At 41.4% G+C, this 22070-nt stretch overlaps 1 protein-coding gene across 1 annotated transcript in view; it reads left to right on the top strand.

Moving 5' to 3' along the window:
* The window catches only part of LOC111155533 (dehydrogenase E1 and transketolase domain containing 1), a 61268-nt gene that overhangs the window by 18759 nt on the left and 20439 nt on the right, over positions 1 to 22070 (top strand). Inside the window, exons 3-9 of the mRNA XM_022515708.1 lie at positions 7384 to 7595; positions 8813 to 9007; positions 11553 to 11822; positions 16108 to 16279; positions 17301 to 17499; positions 20070 to 20382; positions 21585 to 21669. Of these exons, the coding sequence (XP_022371416.1) occupies positions 7384 to 7595; positions 8813 to 9007; positions 11553 to 11822; positions 16108 to 16279; positions 17301 to 17499; positions 20070 to 20382; positions 21585 to 21669 (1446 nt within the window). The remainder of the gene's footprint in view (positions 1 to 7383; positions 7596 to 8812; positions 9008 to 11552; positions 11823 to 16107; positions 16280 to 17300; positions 17500 to 20069; positions 20383 to 21584; positions 21670 to 22070) is intronic.

The following is a 22070-nucleotide window of genomic DNA, read 5'->3' as shown; positions in this document are numbered from 1 at the left end:
ATTTGGGTCCTTTCTCTTTTCTTTTTGATAAGTCTGGCCAGGGGTTTATCGATCTTATTAATTCTTTCAAAGAACCAGCTCCTAGTTTCGTTGATTTGTTCTATTGTTTTTTTGGTTTCTATTTCATTGATTTCTGCTCTGATCTTTATGATTTCTCTTCTCCTGCTGGGTTTAGGGTTTCTTTCTTGTTCTTTCTCCAGCTCTTTTAGGTGTAGGGTTAGGTTGTATACCTGAGACCTTTCTTGTTTCTTGAGAAAGGCTTGTACCGCTATATATTTTCCTCTCAGGACTGCCTTTGTTGTGTCCCACAGATTTTGAACCGTTGTGTTTTCATTATCATTTGTTTCCATGAATTTTTTCAACTCTTCTTTAATTTCCTGGTTGACCCATTCATTCTTTAGAAGGATGCTGTTTAGTCTCCATGTATTTGGGTTCTTTCCAAATTTCCTCTTGTGATTGAGTTCTAGCTTCAGAGCATTGTGGTCTGAAAATATGCAGGGAATGATTCCAATCTTTTGATAACGGTTGAGACCTGATTTAGGACCGAGAATATGATCTATTCTGGAGAATATTCCATGTGCACTAGAGAAGAATGTGTATTCTGTTGCTTTGGGATGAAATGTTCTGAATATATCTGTGATGTCCATCTGGTCCAATGTGTCATTTAAGGCCTTGATTTCCTTGTTGATCTTTTGCTTGGATGATCTGTCCATTTCAGTGAGGGGAGTGTTAAAGTCCCCTACTATTACTGTATTATTGTTGATGTGTTTCTTTGATTTTGTTATTAATTGGTTTATATAGTTGGCTGCTCCCACGTTAGGGGCATAGATTTTTAAAATTGTTAGATCTTCCTTTTGTACAGATCCTTTGAGTATGATATAGTGTCCTTCCTCATCTCTTATTATAGTCTTTGGCTTAAAATCTAATTGATCTGATATAAGGATTGCCACTCCTGCTTTCTTCTGATGTCCATTAGCATGGTAAATTCTTTTCCACCCCCTCACCTTAAATCTGGAGGTGTCTTCGGGTTTAAAATGAGTTTCTTGTAGGCAACATATAGATGGGCTTTGTTTTTTTATCCATTCTGATACCCTGTGTCTTTTGATTGGGGCATTTAGCCCATTAACATTCAGGGTAAGTATTGAGAGATATGAATTTAGTGCCATTGTATTGCCTGTAAGGTGACTGTTATTGTATATTGTCTCTGTTCCCTTCTGATCTACTACTTTTAGGGTCTCTCTTTGCTTAGAGGACCCCTTTCAATATTTCCTGTAGAGCTGGTTTGGTATTTGCAAATTCTTTCAGTTTTTGTTTGTCCTGGAAGCTTTTAATCTCTCCTTCTATTTTCAATGATAGCCTAGCTGGATATAGTATTCTTGGCTGCATGTTTTTCTCGTTTAGTACTCTGAATATATCATGCCAGCTCTTTCTGGCCTGCCAGGTCTCTGTGGATAAGTCTGCTGCCAATCTAATATTTTTACCATTGTATGTTACAGACTTCTTTTCCTGGGCTGCTTTCAGGATCTTCTCTTTGTCACTAAGACTTGTAAATTTTACTATTAGGTGACGGGGTGTGGACCTATGCTTATTGATTTTGAGGGGGGTTCTCTGAATCTCCTGGATTTTGATGCTTGTTCCCTTTGCCATATTGGGGAAATTCTCTCCAATAATTCTCTCCAATATACCTTCTGCTCCCCTCTCTGTTTCCTCTTCTTCTGGAATCCCAATTATTCTAATGTTGTTTCGTCTTATGGTGTCACTTATCTCTCGAATTCTCCCCTCGTGGTCCAGTAGCTGTCCCTCTTTTGCTCAGCTTCTTTATTCTCTGTCATTTGGTCTTCTATATTGCTAATTCTTTCTTCTGCCTCATTTATCCTAGCAGTGAGAGCCTCCATTTTTTATTGCACCTCATTAATAGCTTTTTTGATTTCAACTTGGTTAGATTTTAGTTCTTTTATTTCTCCAGAAAGGGCTTTTATATCTCCCGAGAGGGTTTCTCTAATATCTTCCATGCCTTTTTCAAGCCCCGCTAGAACCTTGAGAATCATCATTCTGAACTCTAGATCTGACATATTACCAATGTCTGTATTGATTAGGTCCCTAGTCTTTGGTACTGCCTCTTGTTCTTTTTTTTGTGGTGAATTTTTCCGCCTTGTCATTTTGTCCAGATAAGAGTAGATGAAGGAGCAAGTAAAATACTAAAAAGGTGGCAGCAACCCCAGGAAAATATGCTTTAGCCAAATCAGAAGAGATCCCAAATCGTGAGGGGGGAGAAAGGGGATAAAAAGAGGTTCAGAAAGAAGAAAAAAAAAAAAAAGAAAGAAAGAAAGAAACAATTAAAAAAAGAAAACCAATAAAGAAAAAAATATAAAAAGGAAAAAATATATATATATTAGATAAACTAGTTAAAAAAACGTTAAAAAAGAAAAGGGTAAAAGTTAAAAAAATTTAGCAGAAGAAGAAAAATAAATTGAAAAAGAAAAAAAATTAAATTAACTGCAAGGCTAAAGAATCATGGGGAGAAAGCCATGAGTTCCGTACTTTGCTTTCTCCTCCTTTGGAATTACGCTGCTCTCCTTGGTATTGAAACTGTACTCCTTGGTAGGTGAACTTGGTCCTGGCTGGGCTTCTTGTTGATCTTCTCGGGGAGGGGCCTGTTGTAGTGATTCTCAAGTGTCTTTGCCCCAGGCGGAGTTGCACCGCCCTTACCAGGGGCCGGGCTGAGTAATCCGCTAGGGTTTGCTTTCGGGAGCTTTTGTTCCCTGAGCGCTTTGCTCGGGTTTGCTTTCGGGAGCTTTTGTTCCCTGAGCGCTTTCCGTAGAGTTCCGGAGGGCGGGAATGAAGATGGCGGCCTCCCGGTATCCGGCCCGGAGGAGCCGAGAGCCCAGGGCCCCACTCCTCAGTAAGCCCTCAGAGAACAGCGCCGATTTACTTCCGTCACCCTGCCTCCAGCCGCGCTCCGAGCTGACCGAGCCTGCGACCGGTTCAAGGTAACCCCGAGCTTAGAGCTTACTCCTCGGCTCTGTCTCTGTAGCCGGCTTCCCCGTTCTAATACCTGTAAGCTCTGCGACACTCAGACACCCCCGATCCTTCTGTGACCCTGTGGGACCTGAGGCCACGCTGACCCTGCGTGGGCTTCACCCCGGTTAAGCCTCTGGAGCGATGTCCCTCAGCGGAACCGACTTTTAAAAGTCCCGATTTTGTGCTCCGTTGCTCCGCCGCTTGCCGGGAGCCGGCCCCTCCCACCGCGGTCTATCTTCCCATCGCTTTGGATTCACTTCTCCGCCCGTCCTACCTTTCAGAAAGTGGTTGATTTTCTGTTTCTAGAGTTGCTGTTCTTCTTCTCTTCGATCTCCCGTTGGATTTGTAGGTGTTTGCAATCTTTAGATAAGCTATCTAGCTGATCTCCCGCTACCTGAAGTAGTCTCAGCCTGCTACTTCTCCGCCATCTTGACTCCTCCTCGAGTTATCTGTATTCTCATGTTTATTGTGGCGTTATTAGAATAGCCAAAATATGGAAACCACTGAAACGTCCATCAGTGGCTGAATGAATAAAGAAATGCAGTGGAGGAGCACCTGGCTGGCTCAGTTGGCAGAGCATACAAGTCTTCTCTTGGAGATGTGAGTTCAAGCCCCACGTTGGGTGTAGAGCCAACTTAAAAAAAAAAAAAAGTGCAGTATATGCACAAAATGGAATATTATTCAACCTTGAAAAGAAGGAAATCCTGCCATTTGTGACAACATGGATGAACCTTGAGGGGATTATACTAAGTGGAATAAAACAAGTCACCGAAGGACAGATACTACATGATCCCTCTGTATGAGGAATCTAAAATAGTCAAACTCGTGCTAGCTTCAGCAGCAGATATTTAAATTGGAATGATACAGAGAGGATTAGCCGAGTCCCTCTACGAGGAGAGCGTGCAAATTCATGAAGCCTTCCAATATTTAAGGAAAATAACGAAATAAAATAGTCAGACTCCTAGAACCAGTAGAATGATGGTTCCCAGGGTCTGGGGAGAGGTGGAAAAGGGAAGGTGTGGGTTAAAAGGTACAAAGTTTCAGTTATGAAAAATAAATAAGTTCTGGAGATCTTCTATACAACACAGGGCCTATAGTTAACGATACTGTATTGTATACTTAAAACTTTGGTAAGAAAACAGATCTTATGGTCAGTGCTCTTTCCAGAAAAGAAAACAAATTACTTTAAAAATGAATAAAAAATTGCAAGCCCTGAAATAAAAATAATAAAAAAAAGTCAGACTCCCATTATGTGCCAGACACTTTATATCCATTATGTCAATTAATTCTCATACTTACTATCTAAAGAAGTTACTGCTGTCTTTCCTTTATGGTTAGGAAAAGAGACACTCAGAGAACTTAAGTAGCTAGTAGTGAAAAAATGGTGGAGGTGAGGTGACAACCCACGTCACCTTCCATTTTTGTAGCCTGAACTTTTTCTGCCTTTTTTCTGGCCCAGTTGGGAATGGATAACCTGTCAGGATCCTGGGTTCATATCATGTCATATTTGTATTTTATTTTATTTTATATTTATATTTATATTTTTATTATTATTAGATATATATTTATTAATATATGATATGTTGTTTGTTTCAGGGTACAGGTCTGTGATTCATCAGTCTTACACAATATATAGCACTTACTATAGCACATACCCTCCCCAGTGTCTATCACCCAGCCACCCTATCCCTCCCACCCCCCACCACTCCAGCAACCCTCAGTTTGTTTCCCGAGATTATAAGTCTCTTATGGTTTGTCGCCCTCTCTGGTTTTGTCCCATTTCAGTTTTTCCTCTCTTCCCCCATGATCCTCTGCCTTGTTTCTCAAATTCCACATATCAGGGAGATCATATGATAATCGTCTTTTTCTGACTTATTTCACTTAGCATAATACCCTCTCGTTCCATCCATGTCATTGCTTTATCTGTTATTTTTAGAGATTTTGTTTTTAAGTTATCTCTACACCCAATGTGGGGCTCTAACTCCCAACCCCGAGAATGAGAGTCGTACACTCTCACATCATTTTTTAAAGTTAATCTCGGCCAATGTCAAATTCTGGTATATGCTTCAGTTAGTAATGTTCTGGTAATAAACCACTCCAAAATGTAGTGACTTTTAGGGCACAACAATTTCATTACCATGTAGTTCTAGAATTTGACTAGACTCAGCTAAGTAATTCTCAGTTGGGGGGGGGTCTCTGAGACAAAATCCATGTTCCTATCATAATGTAAATGGCCCTTCAGGAGTGGAAAAGCTAACTGTTTTAGTGTCTTATTCTTGCTGAGTCTTCTAACAGGTCCCTGATACTGTGTCCACTCATATGTCCATGACTTTGCATGGAGTTCCCGTAGGTCTCTACCTCATCAACCTAGGACATTCCTGTTCATTTTTAAGCATTCAGCAAGCACTGCCTGCTCTGTGAGGCAGACCTGCCCAGAACTTGCCAAGGTAGTGTTCAGTATTCCCTCACCTGTGTTCTCATAGTACTGTGGGCAACTCTCAACAATAGCACAATTACCAAAACTGATAAAAAACTTTATCTGACTTCAGAACAAAGCCCCCCTAAAAAATATTCTCAAGCCCTCCATTCAGCAGTAACCAGAAATACGAAGTTACTTAACAGAGGGTACAGTCTTGTTACTAGGAAAAACCACTTGTTGATATGACATAGTATTATCATTACTTGTTTATAAATTTTTCTCTATAAGGCTTAAATTTCATTAAGGGAAAAAACCTTTTCCCCCCTCCCTAAGTAAGCTCCAGGCCCATTGTGGGGCTTGAACCCACACCCTTGATATCAAGAGTTGCATGTTCTCCTGCCTAAGCTAGCCAGGCTCCCTGAAAAAGACCATTTCTCAGCCATGTTTGAACACTCAGTGCCAGTATGGCTTCTGGTATATAGTAGGTTCTCCAAACTCGCTCGTCGGATGGATGAATCTATGTTTATCTATAGCCACATATTTTTATATCTCTTCTTTTAGAGACATGGGTCTGCATATTTGAAATACATGTAGTTAATAAGAAGAGCAGAAAATGAGAGAAACCCAAAGCAATTTTTTAAGCTGCATGCTTTTCTGCATTATCACATTTAATGATTTTAGTTTTTTAAAAATTTTTATTGGGGTAAGGTACACATAACCTTTGCCACTTTAACCATTTTTAAAATTTTTATTTTAAGTAATTTCTACAGTTAACATGGGACTCCAAATTTACAACCCCGAGATCAAGAGTCATGCTCTATCCACTGAGCCAGCCAAGTGCCCCACCACTTGAGCCATTTAAAAGTATACAATTCAACAACACTTGGTACATCCACAATGTTGTGCAACCATCAAGATAGTTCCAGAACATTTTTATCACCCCAAAAAGAAATCTTGTGCCTAGTTAGCAGTTACTCCCCATTTTGCCCTCTCCCCAGCTCCCGGCAACCACTACTCTATTTTCTGTTTCTATAGACTTGCCTATTCTTGACATTTTGTATAAATAAAGTCACACTATGTGGCCTTTTGTGTCTGCCTTTTTTCTCTGTAGCATAATGTTTCCAAGTTTCATCCATGTTGTAACATAGTACTTCATTCCTTTATGTGGCTAAATAATACTCCATCGGATGGCTGCATCACATTTGGTTTATCCCATCAGTGGACATTGTGTTATTTCCTATCTCATTTAATCTTAACAATTCCCCCCTGATGTGCTTTGACTGCTCCCGTTTTATAGGTTAAAATGTGAAGCAGAGAAGCTAAGGAACATAAAGCAATTTCTGTAAGTTGAATGATCAGTCGGTATCAAAGTTTATTGTAAGAAACCATAAGCAATAATAAAGTAAGTGTTAGTTTGTTAAACTCAATTTGTAGGTTCAGGCAAATGATGGATGATTGATTTGTGCTGAGCTATTGATATATTACAAACCTTCCCTTTTTTTGACTGAGAGTTGGGTAGATTTCCCTTGACCTTAAAATATTGCTTTGCTATCAATATTAATTCACATTAAGACCAGCTGTTCAATGGTAGACACTACTTTATAGGTATTAATAAGACTTGAACATTTGGGAAGATATTTTAGATAAAGGTAGGACATTGATTTGTAGCTATAAAGCAGATGAATGTCAGGTTTCAATTTTTAGTTTGAAGTTATCATAAAATCAAAATTTAGCATAAAGCAAAGATTTATATTCCCTCTCCTAGTATGACTACTTCATGGCCTTTGGTCATGATTTTAGTTTTGCCTTTAGAAAAATCTAGATAGCCATTGATGATGATCTGAGTTATCCGAACAAAATACTCTGAACTGAAATATTTTGTATGTTCTGTAATTACGCGGTTGATTGCTTTTTAAGATGATCCCTTTGATTCCATTTTGTAGGATTATTGAACATGGGGAAGGAGGAGGCCTCTCTTGAGGAAGTACTGGCCTATCTCAACCAAATCTACTGTGGGCAAATTTCTATTGAAACCTCCCAACTTCAGAGCCAGGAGGAGAAAGACTGGTTTGCCAGGCGATTTGAGGAACTGAAGAAAGAGACCTTTAGCACAGAAGAGCGAAAACATCTGTCAAAACTAATGCTAGAATCCCAGGTATAAAAGTGCTAGTGAATATCAATGGAATAGCATGGCTCATTTTCTATAAAGATGCATAAATATTGAAGAAAGGGAATTAAAGCATTTATTTACCCCATTAATCCCATTGCCTCAACACAACAGACAGTATAACATGTGCTACTTTATTCTAAGTAGAAAAAGCTAGATCGCCAAACACCAGAGCTGTTGGTTCTCCGCAGAGTCAAAATACTTTTTTTTTTTAAAGATTTTATTTATTTATTTGACAGAGAGATCACAAGCAGGCAGAGAGGCAGGCAGAGAGAGAGGAGGAAGCAGGCTCCCCTAGAGAGCAGAGAACCCGATGCGGGGCTCCATCCCAGGACTCCGAGATCATGACCTGAGCAGAAGGCAGCGGCTTAACCCACTGAGCCACCCAGGCGCCCCTCAAAATACTTTTTATAGGGGTGCCTGGATGGCTCAGTGGGTTAAAGCCTCTGCTTTTGGCTCGGGTCGTGATCCCAGGGTCCTGGGATTGAGCCCCACATCAGGCTCTCTGCTCAGCAGGGAGCCTGCTTCCCCCTCTCTCTCTGCCTGCCTCTCTGCCTACTTGTGATCTCTCTCTGTCAAATAAATAAAAATCTTTAAAAAAATACTTTTTATATATTTCCTATTCACTCTCTAAAAGACTGCAAAATCCTTAAGCTCTTCTCTTCTTATTACCTCAAGCAATCAAAGAAAGCTATGCACGAAAGCTCTTGGTACAAATAAATGAAATTGAATCTGTCAGGGCTTGGATCAGGCTCTGGCATATCAAGACGACAAGAAAACTTCCCAGTAATTTGGATAGTTGGATGGTTTGCAGCCTTGAGGAAAGAGTACTGTAGAGGCCTCTACTAAAGCTCAGGGGCTAGGAGGGGCAGAATGAAAGGCCCAGCCCTTGCTTCAGAAGAACACATTCTTTTTTTTTCCCCCCCAGAAGAATACATTCTAAGAGGCTGCCTCTGGGGCTAAGTTATTCTACCACTCATGTTATTTTCTCTGCCTTCCCACTGCTGCCTGGTGTCCTTGGCCAGGCGTTTCTGCTGTGCCCTGAACTAGTCACATCTGTCTCCAGAGTACGTCATGAAGGGGCACTGCTGTACCTTCTTAAACTAGCGTAAGGTCTCCCCACAACACACAGAAACGTGTCTGACTTGGACCTGAGTAGCTGGCTCTCTTCCCATAACAAATGTGTTTGACGTGATGTTCCACAGGAGTTTGACCACTTTTTGGCCACCAAGTTTGCCACAGTGAAGCGGTATGGGGGTGAAGGAGCGGAAAGCATGATGGGCTTTTTCCACGAGTTGCTGAAAATGGCAGCCTACAGTGGGATCACAGATGTGATTATTGGCATGCCCCACAGAGGGAGGCTTAATTTATTAACAGGCCTTCTGCAGTTCCCTCCAGAGGTAAGATACTTTCGATGGTGCACAACTGATTGTAACAGAATAGAGCCGACAATAATCATTCCTTAGAAACCCAGTAAAGCTCTGCGCTGTTGGTCCCGGGGGATAGCTTAATGAGTTGATGGATAGATCTGGTATTTGAGTTGATTTTCTGTGTCTTCTTATATGGATTCTTTCTCTCTCAGGGAAGGTAAAGGTTAGTTTGTTTTCTCAAGGATGACATGAATAGATAATTCCTGTTCTCTGAAGCATGCTTTCCTAATGTAATAGAAATTATTCAAACAAACATTAAGATCTGTGTGATTGCTTATAATTTTACCTTCCAAGAAGTCCGTTTTACTTTCCATTGATGTACAGAGTTTATACTGAACATCCTCTATAAAACTAATAATACATTGTTATCCTCGGAGACCACCACCTGAGAGGTTTTATAGGTAATTGGATCTTGGTGTTCCTATTCTGTCCAACTCAGCGGCTCTGTTAGTCTCTTTTTTTTTTTTTTTTTTTTTTTTTTAAAGATTTTATTTGTTTATTTGACAGAGAGAGATCACAAGTAGACAGAGAGGCAGGCAGAGAGAGAGAGAGGGAAGCAGGCTCCCTGCTGAGCAGAGAGCCCGATGCAGGACTCGATCCCAGGACCCTGAGATCATGACCTGAGCTGAAGGCAGTGGCTTAACCCACTGAGCCACCCAGGCGCCCTTCTGTTAGTCTCTTAAAAGACTGGAGAGTTAGGGCTGTAGATTTTAGGTCCAAGAACATCAGGGTGACTTGCAATTTAACCAGATCGTGGCTGCTGTGTGTGGATAAACCTCACTACTGATCTTGGCCAGGATATTAAAAGTAATTGTAAGTGTTAAAGGGACTGTGAGAGTTAATGGAGTGAATAGAGCCTATGGAAGGATGCGTTACCCTTAAACCACTAGAAGGTACACGTGACGGTATGTCTGGGGGCTAAGCTTTACCACTACTACTCGTACCTCAGCTTTTCTGATGCTAAGAGATTGATAGTCAGCTCTTAAAAGACAAATACTTTCGAAAAGGCAGACTAAACAGAATAAAGTGATTGACAGGGGCGCCTGGGTGGCTCAGTGGGTTAAAGCCTCTGCCTTCAGCTCAGGTCATGATCTCAGGGTCCTGGGATTGAGCCCTGCATCGGGCTCTCTGCTCAGCGGGGAGCCTGCTTCCCTCTCTGTGCCTGCCTCTCTGCCTACTTGTGATCTCTGTCAAATAAATAAATAAAATCTTTAAAAAAAAAACAATAAAATGATTGACAGATGGAGGCATGTGCTGAAACACAGGCAGAAATTCCTAAATGAGAAATTGTGTTCTTAAAGTATCACAGACAAAAACACAACTGAAAAGTGCTGAATTATGAATGATCATATTTGTGAGAAACATGGATGTATCCATACTGTGTAAGGATGTGTGCTCCTGTTTGTCCATAGGTCAATAAGAAGCTTTGGGGTCATTCAAACCATTTGGGTAAATGAGGACAACATGCTGGTTTTGGTAACTACCTTGGTTTGAGACCCGATTTTTCTTACTTACTAGCTAAAGACCTTTAAATTAGTAAATTTCTCTTGCTTGTGCATTTTTCAAGTGGGTAGTAATGTTTATCTCGAGGTAGACTGGAAAAATGAAGTGAAGTGAAGTCCTTTGAGAATTGGACAGTAGAACTTTTTAGGCATGACTTGAGCTAATCATGGATGTCATCTTGTGTCTAAATGGGATTAAGTTCTGTTCTATCATTTTCCTGTCTACCCCCCCTTTTTAAAAAGATTTTATGTATTTAATTGAGAGAGAGAAAGAGAGCATGAATGGTGGGGAGGAGCAGAGGCAGAGGGAGAGGGAGAAGCAGGCTCTTCATTTGAGCAGGGAGCCTGACATGGGGCTCCATCCCAGGACTCTGGGATCGTGACCTAAGCCGAAGGCAGATGCTTAACCGACTGAGCCACCCAAGTACCCTTTCCTGTCTACCTTGAACAAGATTCATAAAAAGTTCTTTCAGAGAATATATTCTAACGGGTGTATTTAAGAAAAATTATTTTGGGGGCGCCTGGGTGGCTCAGTGGGTTAAAGCCTCTGCCTTCGGCTCACGTCATGATCCCAGGGTCTTGGGATCGAGCCCCACATCAGGCTCTCTGCTCATCAGGGAGCCTGCTTCCTCCTCTGTGCCTGCTTCTCTGCCTACTTGTGATCTCTGTCTGTCAAATAAATAAAATCTTTAAAAAAAAAAAAGAAAAATTATTTTGCATATTGCGAGGCAGAGATAACTAACAGTTTATTACTTTACTATCTACATATCTAAGTAGTCATGTTAGACTCTTCTCAAAGTGTTGGTATTTCATGTGATGGTGAAGATTTCCAAAGAATTCTGGGCATTTGAGCAGTTAGAAGTTTGTGTCTTTCTTTTTTAAGAATGCATGGTGATCATAGTTATACAAGCATGGGTGTAAAGTTTTTTCAATTGTATGATTTAAACTAACCACTTATCTCCGGTCTCCATTATGATAAAAGACATTTTTTCTTGTGTATTTTTTCATAACAGCTGATGTTTCGTAAAATGAGAGGCTTAAGTGAATTTCCAGAAAATGTTTCAGCCACTGGAGATGTCCTGTCTCACTTGACCTCCTCGGTTGATCTGGATTTCGGCGCTCACCATCCCCTCCACGTGACCATGCTGCCTAACCCCTCGCACCTGGAAGCCGTCAACCCCGTGGCAGTGGGGAAGACTCGTGGAAGGCAGCAGTCTAGACAGGATGGGGACTACTCCCCAGATAGTTCTGCTCAGCCTGGGGACAAAGTCATTTGCTTACAGGTACTTGTAGCTTCAGGAAGTGAGGCAGGAGGCTGGGGAGACCAGGAGGAGGGAAAAGGAGATGGTAGATATTCAAGATGAAATTGAGAAAAGATGAAATTTTGGGAAAAGAAGATTCAGGGCTTGTTTTTAAAATTAATAGCAGATAGAGGTCCAGTCTCAAGGCAACTGACTTTAGAATCAGGTTTCACTCTTTTGGTTTTTTTTTTGTTTGTTTGTTTTTTTGAAGAACCACTTTAAACATTTTAAAAATTTAAATTCATTTAATTAACATATGATGTATTATTGGTTTCAGAGGTATAGGTCTGTGATTCATCAGTCTCATATAATACCCAGTGCTCATCACCTCTCATGCCCTCCTGAATGTCCGTCACCCAGTTCCCCCAATCCCCCCAGCAACCCTCAGTTGCTTTCCTATGCTTAAGAGTCCCTTATGGTGTGTCTTGTGTTTTCCTTTCTTGAGTTGTGTGTGTTATTTAAGGGAGTATTGAGTGGTATCCCTGATGCTTTTCAGAGGACAGATTTTCTTACTTTGAGGAAACTACGTGGTCTCCATATATCTAGCAAGGTTTGCTTGTTTCACAGTAAAGGTCTTGGGGCACCTAGGTGGCTCAGTCAGTGAAGCACCCGAGTCTGGTCCCAGCTCAGGTCTTGATCTCAGGGTTTTAAGTTCAAGCCCTACATTGGGCTACATGCTGGGTGTGGAGCCTGCTTAAAAAAATACTAATAAAATAAAATAAAGGTCTTTGGCACTAAGGCAACCAGTACTGATCATTAGTGTGGCTCTTACTTCCTTTATCCACTCCAACCGCCATTTTTTTGTAACCCGACAGCCTAGAGGTTTGGACTCTGGGTCACATTTTTTTTTCCTATGAGTATTCATTTAAATATGAACCTTTAACTACTGGGCAATAATTAATTCTGGGCATTAGTCACTGAGTCTTTAAACCCCACAGGCATAGGTAAATCTATAAGGCAGGAGAATATTTGGCTATGTAAATGAATACCAACTGTGTCTTATTATCTCATATTAATTTTCATGAGCCAGAAACTTGTAGTAAGTAAATTGGGGGTAGGCAGCATTGCATTTGACTACAGTATGGTATTTTGAAATGGAAATGTTACATTGTTAATCATTCTCTTTACCTGTCACTTGACTTAATTCATGATACTTTAAAGTATTTCCGTCATTCACATTTACCCAGTGCGTGAAGTAGGTCTTCGCATGGACTTCCAAAGTAAGAGGTGAAAGTGCCGATCTCTTTAAAGTGCTGAGCAACTGACTGCTCTCTTTTGTCTACTTTGTGTTCCGAAATTATTTTGCCCCGCTGTGTCTGTACATGTCTTGCCTTGTTCAAGGACACAGTTCTAACTTCTTCTGAGAACTCTAAATTTGGAGCCTATAAAATCCTGGTAGGTGAGATTCTGGATGCTTCTTTTTCTGCCTGTCTTCTCTTTATCTGGGTCCTGAACCTGGTGAAGGTAGATCGTCCTTTATGATGTCTGTGTGTCTAACCCCTGGCCATGTTTCTAACCCCTTGGCCATGTGTCTAACCCCCTGGCCTGGGCAGCTCCCAACTAACCCAGCATATGTTTGTACTTATGGACCCTTACTCCCAAAAAGCTTTATGGGGCATAGTGGAGTGGGTTCTCTTCTGATTTAAGAAGAAAATAAAATCAGCAAATGGCACATGTGTGCTTTAGTGCCAGGAATCCAAAGACCATGATAAAACGATGCAAGTTATGAGCAGATGTTATGTTCTTTTTCTGAGAAATTTTTGTTTGAGAATGGTTGACACCAGATGTTATGTTCTTTTTTTTAGAGAGGGAGAGAGAGGTGGGGGGCAGGAAGTAACAGAAAGGGAGGTGAGAGAGAAAATCTGAAGCAGGCCCCACCCTCAGCACTGGGCATGGAGCCTGATGCAGGGCTTCACTCCACAACCCTGAGATCATGACCTGAGCTGAAATCAAGAGTCAGATGCTTAACCGACTGGGCCACATAGGCACCCCCCAGATGGTATGTTCTTAACAATGCCTCTCCTGTAATGTTTTTTTTTTTTTAATTTTTTTTTATTTTTTTATTTTTTTTTTAATTTTTTTTTAAAGATTTTATTTATTTATTTGACAGAGAGAAATCACAAGTAGGCAGAGAAGCAGGCAGAGAGAGAGGAGGAAGCAGGCTCCCTGCTGAGCAGAAAGCCCGATGTGGGGCTCGAACCCAGGACCTGGGATCATGACCTGAGCCGAAGGCAGCGGCTTAACCCACTGAGCCACCCAGGCGCCCCTCCTGTAATGTTTTTTTAAAGGAGCAGAAGAGGCACACATCCCTCCCTATTCCTTGCTTTACCGAAATCCACTTACACTGATATCCCCCAGAAATTCCATCATCAAGGAGGAGTGTTCAGATGCCCAGAGCCCTTGGACCTGGTGGCTAAGAGTCGGACTTTACAGTGTAACGTGGTACAGAAAAGACAAAGACTATGGAACCAAGAAGACTTGAGATCAAATCCTGCCTTTGCTGCTTTCTGGCTTGGTGTGCTTGATTCTGTTACTTAGGGTCTTTGAATCTCATAGCTAAATGGGAGTATACTGCATTCTTCATAGTGTTCTGAGAATTAAATGAGACCATGTACATAATAAGTTCCTTGAGCCAGGAGAAACGCTTGGAGGGGTGTAGAAATACATAGAAAAAAAACCAGAGGTACCATAGAAGGCCCAGTGTCTACTCCAATGTGAAATATACATTCTTGGTGAACCTTGGTTTACTCATCTGTAAAAAGGACAGTAGTGACTTTCTTTTCTGCAACCCCTCCCCCTGCCCCACCTTGAATGGGTTAATGCTGTGCAGATAATGTAAAGGTATGTTATTACTAGGTATAGATACTCCAAAATGGAGGTCATCCATATAGTCCCTAGCCAAGGGAAGGTGTAGCCTGGAAATGTCACTTCTGCAAAGCAGTACTTCCTTTCTTAGCCAGAATAGTCTATTTACATTAAAAAATGACTATATTAAGGACATTTTCTTTTTCTTTTTCTTTTTTTTTAAATTTTATTTATTTATTTGACAGAGATCACAAGTAGGCAGAGAGACAGGCAGAGAGACAGAGAGAGGAAGGGAAGCAGGCTCCCTGCTGAGCAGAGAGCCCGATGCAGGGCTCGATCCCAGGACTCTGGGATCATGACCTGAGCCGAAGGCAGAGGCTTTAACCCACTGAGTCACCCAGGCGCCCCTTAAGGACATTTTCAATGTCCTTTAAAAAAATCTACTTCCAAGTATTCTTCCTTCACACATATTTAAGTCTTTTACTTCTGTTATTGTTAGAATTGCAATGGTCATGTTCTTAGGGCATCTGAGATCATTTTATTCTTTAGTCCATCATTTTGATATTAGCCTTTTGTTTAATTTATTTTTTACTGCAATATATTTGATAATAACATTACATAAATTTAAGGGGTATAACATGTTGATTTGACAGGTAATCTCCTTTTAGCCTGAAGTCAGTAGAATTCATATCTTCTAAGATCTACAATTCCCTTATTATTTGCATTCAACTTTTCTAAAAGAGATTTCCCTTTTCCTCTACTGCTTTCCATCCATCAGGTTTTGTGGTGATACTGTGATCTAACAGACTTCAAATGGTTTGGAAGAATAGCACATTTCAGATGTTGTGTGGTAGTATTTTGTTGGTTCCTTAAAGCATCCTTTCACTCACCTGTGAGAGACTGTCCCCCCTGCCTCCTGCCTTTGCAGTCAGATCACCCTTCTTAATGTTCCAAGGGGTGGCCAGTACACCCAATGGGGACCAGGAGATGCAAGGTGCACACGGACTCTCTTTAGATGTAGGATGATTGGGGAAGAGAGAGGGTTCAAAACTGTATACTGTTCCTCATGTCTTGCAGTCTTTTTTCCTGAAAACTGTGCTGGGCTGATTTTCCTTCTATACCTCCAATAGCCCTTCCTTCTGTGGTGTTGTTGTTTGTTCTAGAATGTTGATGGGTATATTAGAAATGATGCATGTGAGTGATAATGTGGTGGTGGGTAGAATGGATTGGCTGGTGGTGGTCACAAGAGGAAAAGGGCTTTGAAACCTGCTTGAGATCAGGCAACCCTTCTAGAAAATCCTGTACAGAACCAGCAGAGTTTTGGGAAGGCAGGGGAGCAGAGAGAGAGAGAGCATTGTTGTTTTTATTCCTGTTATTATTTGAAAACAATTTATTCCAAATTGGAAACATAAATTTCTACACCCCTTACGTTCATTTTCTCATTTTCTCCTCCATGATTTAGGTTCACGGTGATGCATCTTTCTGTGGTCAGGGGATTGTTCCTGAAACATTTACGTTGTCTAGTCTCCCACATTTCAGAATAGGTGGGAGTGTTCATCTGATTGTCAATAACCAGCTGGGTTACACCACTCCTGCAGAAAGAGGAAGATCTTCCTTATACTGCAGTGACATCGGTATGTGACACAGGGAGGCAGCCCTAGAGAAATATCTAGTTTACTTAGAAGAGTGAGCCTCTCTGGTTATCCCATTTTAAATTTTGGGCTCAGTAGTCACCAACAGTGTTACTAACATTCCTTGAAAAGTCTGAGTGTGATCTTTGAATCCAGGGAGATAAGACAAGAGCGGAACTGAGAGGCTGCCATCTCAAATTGTCCAAGAATCCAGTTGAATGATGTGGTGAAAACCAGGGATCAATGAATTTGGCACAACACCAGGGTACTTGTCTTTAGGGGATTCAGACCTGGGGTACCCAAAGCCCTCGTCAAGATGAATAGGTTCAAACAGTGAATTTGGCTAAGTGGTCTTGGTTAGAAGTTAGATGTGAGGAAGCCAAGTTGACTTGTTTTATCCCAGAAATCGGGAAGTATGAAGAGAAAGGGCTTTTTTTTTTTTTTTTTTTTAAACCCATCACCCAGTTCACAGAGTAAACTGTTAGGTGGTAGGAACTCTTCCATTTTTGCACCTAGACCCTGGCCTGGATGCCTTTTGGGGCTATCTGTGTAAATTTTCTTTTAAAGATCATTTATTTTAAAGTAATCTCTAGACCTCATGTGAAGCTTGAACTCACGACCCCAAGATCGAGTCTCTTGCTGCTGTGACTGAGCCAGCCAGAGATCCCTATCTATGTGAATTTTTTGTGATTAGTTTGATAGAGATACTAGAAACACGTTGTAGGACTTCTCTTTGTTAGCTCATGTAATCTTTCCAACATTGCTAAAAGGTAGGAGCTATTATCTCAGTTCTACAGGTAAGAAGACTGAGAGTCATAACTTTACTGAGGTCACAGAGTAAGTCACAGAGCTGGGACATGACCTCTTTCCTCTCAGCTAGTCTCCAAAGTATGGGTTCTTAACCACCCAGCCAAGCTACCCCTTGAGTTTGTGGGCTACCTCCCCACACAGGCAATAGGAGTTGGAGGTGGGCTAATGTCGTATGGGGATAGCTGGCTGGTTTCATCTGTCTTCTCTGCCTCAGGAAAGCTTGTGGGCTGCGCCATCATCCACATCAATGGAGATAGTCCAGAGGAAGTGGTCCGTGCCGCACAACTGGCTTTTGAATACCAGCGCCATTTCCGGAAGGATGTGATTGTTGATTTGTTATGCTACAGGCAGTGGGGCCACAACGAGCTGGATGAGCCCTTCTTCACCAACCCGGTCATGTACAAGATCATCAGGTACAATTATAAACCTTTGTTGAAGATCCCCTCGCCCCCATAGGGCTCACATTATTTTTACTATTTTTATGAGATGCTCTGAAGTAGGGTGACCAGCTCCATGGGTTGCCTGACAAACACAACTTTCGGTGCTAAAACTGGGACAGTCCTGAGCAAACTGGGGTGGTCATTCTCTGGGTCCCAGGAAAGGTCCCCATATTCTTCAAACTCTACTCATTTGCTTGATGAATAAACAAAGGCAATTTACCAACATCACTTGGCAGATGGGAAACAAGTAGGAGGACTTTGGCGGAGCCCATAGTATGCCATTGACAGGACCAGAAACCGGTCCTCCGTGATTCACTTGGTGCCTCGGCAAGAGGTAACATGACAGTTGTAAGGAATCTTGGGAACTGTGCTATCCAATATGGAGGCCACTATCATATGTGGCTCTTGAACACTTGAAATGTGGCTGGTCCTGCTGGAGAGGGGCTGTAAGTGTGATATACACACCAGGTTCCAAAGACTTCATCTGTCAAGAAAAATGTGAACTATCTCAATACTTTTTATGTTGATAAAGTATTAAAGTGACCATATTTTGCACGTATTGAGTTAAATAAATTTGTTACGAAAATTAATTCTACCTTTTTTTTTAACCTTTTCTAATGTGACTGCTAAGAAATTTTTAATTACACATTGGCTAATGCTACATTTTTTTTTAAAGATTTTATTTATTTATTTGACAGAGCACAAGCAGGCAGAGAGGCAGGCAGAGGGGCGGGGGGGGAAGCAGGCTCCCTGCTGAGCAGAGAGCCCAATGCGGGGCTCAATCCCAGGACCCTGAGATCATGACCTGAGCCAAAGGCAGAGGCTTAACCCACTGAGCCATCCAGGTGCCCCTCATGCTACATTTTTCTTAAATTAACATATAATGTATTATTTGTTTCGGGGTACAGGTCTGATTCATCAGTCTTACACAATACACAGTGCTTATCACAACACATACCCTCCCCAATGTCTGTCACTCAGTCAGCCCATCTCCCCACCCACCTTCTCTCCAGCAACCCTCAGTTTGTTTCCTAAGATTAAGAGTCTCATGGTTTGTCTCCCTCTCTGGTTTAGTCTTGTTTCATTGTTTCCTGTCTTCCCCTATGATAGTCTGCCTTGATTCTTAAATTCTGCATATCAGTGATATCATATGATAATTATATTTCTCTGATTGACTTATTTCACTTACTATAATACCCTCTAGTTCCATCCACATCATTGCAATGGCAAGATTTCATGTTTTGATGGCTGCATAATACTCCATTTTGTGTGTGTGTGTGTGTGTGTGTGTGTGTGTGTGTGTGTCACATCTTCTTTATCCATTCATCTGTCAATGGACATCTGGGCTCTTTCCATGGTTTGGCTGTTGTGGACATTGCTGCTATAAACATTGGGGTGTAAGTGCCCCTTTGGATCACTACATTTGTATCTTTGGGGTAAATACCCAGTAGACATGCTACATTTCTTTTGGACAGTGCTGGGATAGAAGGTTAATATGATGGAGAGAAACATGTTACTTTGGGATTTCCTTTTTTGATACTAGAAAGTACAACAGAGCCCCTTCCCCACTTTAGTTCCTCATAGGTATAAATGAAAGCAGAGGAAAAAATTGAGTGACTTTTTTTTTTAAAAGATTTTATTTATTTATTTGACAGAGAGATCACAAGTAGGCAGAGAGAGAAGGGGAAGCAGGCTCCCTGCTGAGCAGAGAGCCTGATGCGGGACTCAATCCCAGGACCCTGAGATCATGACCTGAGGCGAAGGCAGTGGTTTAATCCGCTGAGCCACCCAGGTACCCCAATTGAGTGACATAGGTCATTCTGGTCATAGGTAGCAGACTGCTCTTGGAAGAACAAATCTGGAATTTAGCCTGAATGGCATGATGTGGCTCAGGGCCTTATTAAAAAAAAAAAAAAAAAAAAAAAAAAAAAGATCTGTCTGGTCTACCTCTTTTGTCAGGACTGGATACAATAAAGTATGTGAACAAACTTTGTAGTTTAAAGTATTATGTGAACATAGAGTATCATTATTATTATTGTAAAACCAAGGTACTGGTTATTATGGTTACTGGATTATTAAAGCTACCAAAAACGGATGTTGGTGACTTTGAGTTCAATACTTTTTGAAATAAGGGTGTAGACAACGTAGGTCAGTCTTGTAAATAACTGTCCAGAATGTTCATAGAAAAACTCTACTAATTATTTCTACCTTAATGTAGACAAAAGCTTATAAAGATGGATTTGTTTTTTCTTGGAAGAATTTTGTTTTTACTTGGAAGAGGTTGTTACTCCCCATTGCCTTTAGAAAAAAATAAGATATTGGAGTGAAAGTTACATAACATAAAATGGATCACTTTAAAGTGAGCAATTCAGAGGCATCTAGTATGTTCACCGTGTTGTCTCACCACCCACACTCTCTAGTTCCCAAACATGTCCTGCCTGCCTTCTTACAGTGATGATGCTCTGTGATACCTTTGACAATGACTGTGTCTCTCTTCCACTGTTGCAAATCAGATTGACTTTTCTCCCTTGTTTGCTGCACAGAGCCCGAAAGAGCATCCCGGACACCTATGCAGAGCACCTGATTGCCAATGGACTCATGACTGGGGAAGAGGTGTCAGAAATCAAATCCTCCTACTACTCGAAGTTAAATGACCATTTAACCAACATGGCGCACTACAGCCCCCCAGCCACCAACCTGCAGGCGCACTGGAAGGGTCTGGTCCAGCCGCCAGCCTGCATTAGCACCTGGAACACGGGTGTGGCCCTCGACCTCCTGCGGTTTATTGGTGGGAAGTCGGTGGAGGTGCCGGAGGAACTCCAGATGCACAGTCATCTGCTGAAGACCTACGTGCAGGTAGGGAGCCTTACAGTTTCAGGTTACTGTTTGTTTGTCTCGAGTCACAGAGAAATCGGTGTGGATCTGGTCTTTTTGAATTAGTGTTACTGATGGTGGGTCGCTAGTTTCTGGGAGCTGAGCCTAGTGAAGTTTCGGTACTGATAGTCACTGAGCTCTGATGTGTCCACTTCTTTTTTCTTTCTTCTTCCCTTCCAGTGCACATATGTGGTTTGGTACTGAGAGTCAATGGAGTTTGGTACTGAGAGTCAATACTACTCTTTTCCCTCCGTTTATTTATGTATTAAATGGTTAATACATCACATGCACGTGGGCAGCGTGCCTGTTACACAAGTACAGCGGCACAGGAATGCCAGCTTTGATTTTTCTGACCAGTGAACAGAAAAACACTTTCATGTTAGGGGGTAGCTTAAATAAAAATGAAGAAATTCAACATGCATACCCCAAGGGCAACCATTTAGAGGCTAATGCACATCGCAGTTTTATGTATTGTCTCAAGTTTAATATAGACTGAAGTTTTAGTTGTCCTGCGCCTCGGGAGTCCTAGAATGTGGGACTCTCCGTGCAGAAATGGGGGAAGCAAGGCACTAAAGGCCTTTGTGTTTACTTAAACTTGAACAGAGACACTGTCCTCTGGATGATTGTTACAACGCTAACTTCATCTTTAGGTTTTTTATTATACATAAAGAGACTTTATTTTTTTAAGACTTACTAATTCGAGTTGTGGAGGCAGAAGGGGCAGAGGGAGAGAATGTCCTAGCAGACTCCCGCTGAGTGCGGAGTCCCTTGATCTTACAACCCATGAGATCATTACCTGGGCCAAATTCAAGCGTCAGATGCTTAACTGACTGAGTCACCCAGGCACCCCAGGCGCTGAGACTCTTAAAACAATCTATGTACTTGCCATCCAGCTGAAGAACTAGAATATTAGAAGGATGGTCCCCCTCACGCCCTCCCTGGCTCCATCTCCTGTCTTCCATAAAGAGGTTAGCCACTAACTCGAGTGCCTGCTCGTTTTGCCTGTTTGAAAACCTAGAACTGCTATCCTGTTCTGTTTCCTTCTGCACTTTCTCTTTTACTTAATATTGTGATTTTGATACTTACTGTTATTGCATTACATTTTTTGGACTCAGTGTGAAAAAGGGGGTAGACTCTTAAAAGTGTCTTTTTTGTTTTTTTTCCTGCCCTTCCATTTTTTGCAGTCCAGGCTGGAGAAGGTGATGGATGGAACAAAGTTAGACTGGGCCACGGCAGAAGCTCTTGCCTTGGGCTCATTACTTGCTCAGGGTAAGAAGTTTCTGGTTAGCTGCACAGCTGGTAGGGAGTGTTTTGTATGACATTTGTTATATGTGACCCCTGAGATTTTGAATTAGAGCTATCTCCCATCATTATCATTGACTAGAGAGGCTCTAAACTTTTCTTACTTTGGCAATATTTAATCTTAGTATAACTCAGGTTGGTAACCTTCATCAGAGAATAAATGACAGAGCATTTCTTGCTGGGAAACAGGCTCTGTGCTGGATGACTTGGGAAGGTATTTTCCTCTAAAGATTGTAGAGCAAATGATAACTCTCCATTCTTGTATATTCTCACATTACCCAGACTTTTGAATATAGCACAGGTATATTTTAATCAGGATAATCTCTTTGCTACAGAAAATTCTCAGGATGAGCTGATGTGTTAAGAAT

Source organism: Enhydra lutris, unplaced genomic scaffold, assembly GCF_002288905.1.
Source record: "Enhydra lutris kenyoni isolate GAN:26980312 unplaced genomic scaffold, ASM228890v2 scaffoldscaffold42, whole genome shotgun sequence".
NCBI classification, from domain to species: domain Eukaryota; kingdom Metazoa; phylum Chordata; class Mammalia; order Carnivora; family Mustelidae; genus Enhydra; species Enhydra lutris.
This window is presented reverse-complemented; position numbering and strand designations above follow the sequence as displayed.